Here is a 7,084-nt window from a genome sequence, read left to right on the forward strand (position 1 = left end):
TCCCGCCCGCTCTCTCTCCCGCCCGCTCTCTCCCGCCCGCTCTCTCTCCCGCCCGCTCTCTCTCCCGCCCGCTCTCTCCCGCCCGCTCTCTCTCCCGCCCGCTCTCTCTCCCGCCCGCTCTCTCCCGCCCGCTCTCTCCCGCCCGCTCTCTCTCTCGCGCTCTCTCTCTCGCGCTCTCGCGCTCTCTCTCTCTCGCTCTCGCGCTCTCTCTCCGCCCGCTCTCTCTCCGCCCGCTCTCTCCCGCCCGCTCTCTCCCGCCCGCTCTCTCCCGCCCGCTCTCTCTCTCGCGCTCTCTCTCTCGCGCTCTCGCGCTCTCTCTCTCGCGCTCTCTCTCTCTCGCTCTCGCGCTCTCTCTCCCGCCCGCTCTCTCTCCCGCCCGCTCTCTCCCGCCCGCTCTCTCCCGCCCGCTCTCTCCCGCCCGCTCTCTCTCTCGCGCTCTCTCTCTCGCGCTCTCGCGCTCTCTCTCTCGCGCTCTCTCTCTCTCGCTCTCGCGCTCTCTCTCTCGCGCGCTCTCTCTCTCGCGCGCTCTCTCTCTCGCGCGAGAGAGAGAGCGCGCGAGAGAGAGAGCGCGCGAGAGAGAGAGCGCGCGACTCTCTCTCTCGCGCGCTCTCTCTCTCGCGCGCTCTCTCTCTCGCGCGCTCTCTCTCTCGCGCGCTCTCTCTCTCGCGCGGAGAGAGAGCGCGCTCTCTCTCTCTCGCTCTCGCGCTCTCTCTCTCGCGCTCTCTCTCTCGCGCGCTCTCTCTCACGCTCTCGCTCTCGCGCGCTCTCGCGCTCTCTCTCTCGCGCGCTCTCTCTCTCTCGCTCTCGCGCTCTCTCTCTCGCGCGCTCTCTCTCTCGCGCGCTCTCTCTCTCGCGCGCTCTCTCTCTCGCGCGCTCTCTCTCTCGCGCGGAGAGAGAGCGCGCTCTCTCTCTCTCGCTCTCGCGCTCTCTCTCTCGCGCTCTCTCTCTCGCGCGCTCTCTCTCACGCTCTCGCTCTCGCGCGCTCTCGCGCTCTCTCTCTCGCGCGCTCTCTCTCTCTCGCTCTCGCGCTCTCTCTCTCGCGCGCTCTCTCTCTCGCGCGCTCTCTCTCTCGCGCGCTCTCTCTCTCGCGCGCTCTCTCTCTCGCGCGCTCTCTCTCTCGCGCGCTCTCTCTCTCGCGCGCTCTCTCTCTCGCGCGCTCTCTCTCTCGCGCTCTCTCTCTCGCGCGCTCTCTCTCTCTCGCTCTCGCGCTCTCTCTCTCTCGCGCGCTCTCTCTCACGCTCTCGCTCTCGCGCGCTCTCGCGCTCTCTCTCTCGCGCTCTCTCTCTCGCGCTCTCTCTCTCGCGCTCTCTCTCTCGCGCTCTCTCTCTCGCGCTCTCTCTCTCACGCTCTCTCTCTCGCGCGCTCTCTCTCACGCTCTCTCTCACGCTCTCTCTCTCGCGCGCTCTCTCTCTCTCGCTCTCTCTCGCTCTCGCGCGCTCTCGCGCTCTCTCTCTCGCGCTCTCTCTCTCGCGCTCTCTCTCTCGCGCGCTCTCTCTCGCGCGCTCTCTCTCGCGCGCTCTCTCTCGCGCGCTCTCTCTCGCGCGCTCTCGCTCTCGCGCGCTCTCGCGCTCTCTCTCTCGCGCTCTCTCTCTCACGCTCTCTCTCTCGCGCGCTCTCTCTCTCGCGCTCTCGCGCGCTCTCGCGCTCTCTCACTCTCTCTCTCTCGCTCTCTCACTCTCTCTCACTCTCTCTCTCGCTCTCTCACTCACGCTCGCGGGCTCTCGCGCTGTCACTCCCGAGCAGCTCCAGCAAATTTCCCTGCCAGTATATTAGTTCTCTTCCGATTTAAGTGCATCTGTCCTTCTTGTACAGATCACTTCTACCCCAAAAGAGATTCCAATGATCCAAAAACATGAATCATTCTCCCTTACACCAGCTCCTCAGCCATGCATTCAGCTGCTCTATCCTCCTATTCCTGCCCTCACTAGCTCGTAGCACCGGGAGTAATCCAGATATTACTACTCTCGAGGACCTCCTTTTTAAATTCAGGCCTAACTCTCTGTAATCTCCCTTCAGAATCTCAAACTTTTCCTTTCCAATGTCATTGGTTCCAATGTGGACAGTGACTTCTTGCTGACCCCTCTCCCCTGTGAAAACATCCTGTACCCTCTCTGAGACATTTTTGATCCTGGCACCAGGGAAGCAACACCCCATTCTGATTTTCCGTTGCTGGCCACAGAAACATCTGACTGTACCTCAGACTAGAGAATACCCTAACACAATTGATCTCTTGGAACCCAACATACCCCTCGTTGCATTAGAGCTAGTCTCAATACCAGAAACTTGGCTGATCGTGCTACGTTCCCCTGAGATTTCATCACCCCCTACATTTTCCAAAACAGCATACCTGTTTGAAATGGGTATATAGACTCCTGCACTAGCTGCCTACCTCTCTTACTTTTCCTGGAGTTAACCCATCTATGTGACTCTGAGACTTTCCCCCCTTCCTATAACTGCCATCCATCACATACTGTTGCTGTTGCAAATTCCTCATCGCTTCTATCTGTCTCTCCAACCGATCCATTCGACCTGATAATATTTGCATCCAACAGCATTTATGGCATTTATAATCCGCAGTAACCCTTAAACTCTCTTTAAACTGCAACATCTGACAAGAAGCACATATTACTCTACTAAAGGCCATTTTCGCTCCTTCACAATCTAACGACCCATAAAATAACACTGTCTTATTCCTCTATGCCCCTGGTTAAATTAGTGGTTATGGCTTATATTTTAAATTTAATCAAGAGGCATATGTTTTAAATTGGTCAAATTGTACATGTGGCATATAGCAAAAAGAGCGTTTACAGGTGCAGACTGAGAGTATTTAAGGCAAATAGAAGTTTGATAATTGTTAATGTAATTTTGAAAGTTATAAAGTTGAACTACTTCTTTCTTGAACTTCTTATTTCTTTCAGCTGCTACCTCTTTTAAATTTTGCTTTGAAGAATCCCAAGCTGCAAAGTGGCACTTTCTCCAAACTTGCAGACACTCTTGCCTCATGGGAAAGACGAACTGATAATTCAGATATAGAAGAGTGGGCTGCTGCATACAAACGACTGTTATCTGATTTTTGGAAAGGTCTTTCTCAAGCCTGCATATCTCAGTTGGGCAGCACTGAAGTTGATGAAAATGTATTAGAAGGGATCTCCTCTTTACTTAAATGCATGGGAAAGCCTAAGGGGACAACAGAACAGTCTGTGAGAAGGAAAGGTAAAATCAGATTTATCGATCAAGAAGAAACTCAAGATTATGAAAGCAATGCTACAAACCACCTGGAAGAATTAATTTTTGGAACAAAGAATACATTGGAATCTGAAAATTTGGAGGATTCTTCAAGACAACGTCAGGACAGCCATCCTGCCAGAACAGTGCCTTTGGAAGCCCTAATCTGTGAACTTGCCAAACTGAGCATGACCTTTATTAATGAACAGAACTCCGAAATGCATCTTGTGTTCTTGACTACACTCATTAGCTCATTTCCATCAACAAAGCTATTCACTATTTTGCTGGAAAATGATAAACCAGGGAGTGCTGAATCTTTCTTTGAAACAAGTAATGAAGTGAAAGCGATGGCAAGTAACCCTGCTGTACGGTTTCTGACTCAGAAACTACTAGTCTGGGTGAAAGAAGATAAAACTGACTTAGGTTTTTTGGTTGATATGCTCTACAGTGTCCTTCATTGCTGTGATAATAATGAAAGGAAGATAATACTGAACCAAATCTCTCAGGTAGGTGAAAGAGCTTAGAAAATCAATGGCAATTTTATTTACCAGTTTTGAATAGGTTAGATTAATAGTTATGAAGCATGTTCAAGACATTTTTATAGCTGTTTATGCCTAGTCAGCAGTAGACACTGTTACCAGTAGGGCACAGAATTATCATTGCATGGAAAAATTATTGTTAAGCAAGCAGATGGAAGGTTATCCAGTAGGCGGGCATGTGGGTCTGAAGTTACAATCAGTGTTCCCACTAATATTTCATACTGATGCATGGACCTCTGATATCTGCGCACAGCTTCCAAAACTGGAAGTCAATGCATCTGCGTGGTGATTGGTGTGTACAGACCCTTCAAGAGCTGTGCTGTCAATGAGGGAACATTGATTGCAATCAGGTCAGCCATGATCATTTGAATGGTAGAGCAGGCTTAAGGGACTAAATGGCCTACTCCTGCTCCATGTTCATGTGTTTGTAGATGGCTCTATCCCTGCAGCTCTACAGGTTTATGTTCTTATAGTCTCTGTCTAGTTGCCAAGAACCAGCCAAGTAGTGTGTTCCAGCTCGGTAAAATGTAAATGTTCTTAAATCGGCAGCCCCGTTATTGCCATGAGTTTCTCTTTTTCTCCTCTGTCTGTCTATCTCTCTCTTTCTCTCTCTGGCTTGCTCTCTCTCGCTCTTGCTCTCTTTCCACCCCCCTTAGTCTCTCACTCTCATGTCACCCTCCTCCACCACTTGTTTTCTTTCACTTTCTGTTTTATGTCTGCAATTTATTTCACTCTATTTCCAGCAACTTTCCTGGTCAATTGTGAAAACGGTAAATATAGACGATAAGTAGGATTAGCTGCAACTAACAGAGTAGCAGGTAGGGAGGGAGCATGCAGCTGCGGGAGCTCAGAGTACAGACTTTTGAGAACTGATCCAAAACTTTTCTGTTAAGTCTCACTTAACATTCACTCTGACTGTTGTTGTCTTGTACTTAACTCCATGTTCTGTAATGCCCCAAATTAAAATTTCTCATCCTCCACTTTAAATGCCTTTAAACAGGATGGCTTGGTGTCTCCCTATTTCTGTAGCCTTCTCTGCTGCCCTAAAATTTATCTCAAAAACTTTTGGTTAATTTTGCTCCTGCTGTTTAACCATCATTGACTGTGCCTTTAGCTGCCTGGGTCTCGAGCTCTGAATTTCCTTCCTGAATCTCTCCACCTGTCCACCTCTCTTTTTTCTTTTTTCAGTCTTTCCTTTAAATCTATCACTTTGAACAAAATTTTAGTCTCTACTTCTACTAGCTACTTTAGTTCAACATCCACTTTTGTTTGACATCTTTGGGAAGCACCAGTGTATTTCTTATGTTCCAGTTGCCATGCAAATGCAAGCTATTATATTATTGCCCCTTTACTAAAGAACGCTAACTTTTCTTTTGTAGATGGAGCAAGGCTGGCTCCTCGTGTTCCACATCGTACAAAAGGTAATTCTGCATGCTACTGGAATTTATTTACTGAGTTTAGATTTTCAGATAGCCTTGTGTTTTGGACTTTAAATTTTCCTTTTCTTTCATTTAGAGTAGAAGTGCAGATCATCATATTGCATGCTCATAAGTTTGTCTTCATGTCCAACTGTAAATGATAAAGGGTCTATGTTAATTTGATTTTCAAAATGCAGCTGTTCAATCAGCATTCAAAATAAAATTCTTGTCATGTAAGCCATTTTTGTGAATGCCTTCAGCATGCTATTTAACAATATTTGAACTAAAAGGAATTTAAATAAAAGCAAAATCCTTTTGCAGCTGATTTATATAACCTGAATTAGTAGTGGTAGTAGGTATTTATAGGATGAGATCAGAAAAAGTTTTTTTTGTTCTCAAATTTTGGTTTTGTAGTTAACGAATGACAATCTGGAAAGTGCACATTTTATGCCCTCTATATGGATATATTAGTATTGCAAGTTTATGTTGTTAGTTTAACTGTGGTCATCAGTTGACTGGAATTTTCACATCATTTTGAAATAAAATCTTGTGATTCTGTCAACAATTCTAACATACATTAAATAACGGTATTCCCTCAGCACTAGTGTTGGACTTGTAGAAGTAGAAGGAATTAATACCATAGGCAATTTGTTTTGAGCCTCAAAACCATTAAAACTAAACCATTAATCAATTTACAGTATAGATTGTTCATGGATTATGGAAGTTGCTGGCTACGTCAGCATTTATTGTCCATCACTAATTGCCTAGAGGGCAGTTAAGAGAAAGCCATATTACCATGAGTCTGAAGTCATGTATAAGTAAAACCAGGTAAGGATGGCAGATTTCATTCCCAAAAGGACATTCGTTAACCAGATGAGGTTTTTATAATAATAAGCAGTGGTTATATGGTTGCCTTTCGGCTAGCTTTCTAATCTTCAATTTAATTGAATCCAAGTTTCACCTTCTGCCATGGTGCGATTTGAATTCGTGTACCTAAGACATTTGCTAAGCGTTCTGGATTACTATTGCAGTGACGTTGACACTATGCTCTCCCTTCTCCAAAAGTTTATTAAAAGTCACATAGAGGACTGAACTTGAATAATGCTGAAAATGCTTTCATGTTGTGCTGAGCAGAGCAAATGGAAGAATGCTAAATTTCAAATTATTACTGCAATTAATATTGCAGGAGAAGCACAGTTACCCTGTCCAAACAAGAGGATTATGTTAATGTCTTGCATTTTTGTTTTAATTACCCAAGAATTTAGAGAACCCATTGCTTGCTCCATGACAATGTCCAATCAATCAGAGTCTACTTGTGAACAGCTTTTCTTGGAGTATTGATCATTTGAAATTTGACCTCCTTTCATTTGGTCTGCCGAGCTCAACGTAGAACACTCTAGCAATGTGTTTCTCTTTTCAGAAATAAATAAGTTTATAAACATTACATTATAATGGTTAAAATGCTTGGTAATCTTTGTTGTTTCCATTTCTAATCTGTTTCTTTCAGGCATGTTTGGATCAAGTTAAGTATGCTGCTGTTTCTGATTGGTTGAAAGGAGAAGTACTTGGTGAGAAATTGGTCTTATTGGCAGATGAGCTCTGTACAATGGGAAAAACAAGTTCTTGGCCAAAAGATGCCCACTCACAAAGCTGGGTGTTACTTAGCCTAGCTCTGTCGAAGCACTTCAGTAATGGTGAGTAGAGAAGCTTTCATTCAAAAACCTTCCAGAACACTCTGTGTAATGACATATGACATAGATTCGTGGCACAGAAATAGGTCCTTTGGCCCAAACAATCCATGTCAGTATTATGCTCGAATCCCCTCCTAGTAGTAACCCCCTGTCCTCATTGTGGTGACAAAACTCTTTTCACTGTATATTTGTAGATATGTGACAATAAGTA

General features: G+C 46.0%; 1 protein-coding gene across 1 annotated transcript in view; it reads left to right on the top strand.

Annotated features, from left to right (window-relative positions):
• The window catches only part of ltn1 (listerin E3 ubiquitin protein ligase 1), a 165,718-nt gene that overhangs the window by 60,627 nt on the left and 98,007 nt on the right, over positions 1-7,084 (top strand). Inside the window, exons 10-12 of the mRNA XM_043700680.2 lie at positions 2,919-3,731; positions 5,144-5,185; positions 6,690-6,876. Of these exons, the coding sequence (XP_043556615.2) occupies positions 2,919-3,731; positions 5,144-5,185; positions 6,690-6,876 (1,042 nt within the window). The remainder of the gene's footprint in view (positions 1-2,918; positions 3,732-5,143; positions 5,186-6,689; positions 6,877-7,084) is intronic.

Source organism: Chiloscyllium plagiosum, unplaced genomic scaffold (genome assembly GCF_037043375.1).
Source record: "Chiloscyllium plagiosum isolate Xiang-an unplaced genomic scaffold, Cpla_swu_hap1 HiC_scaffold_12, whole genome shotgun sequence".
NCBI lineage: Eukaryota > Metazoa > Chordata > Chondrichthyes > Orectolobiformes > Hemiscylliidae > Chiloscyllium > Chiloscyllium plagiosum.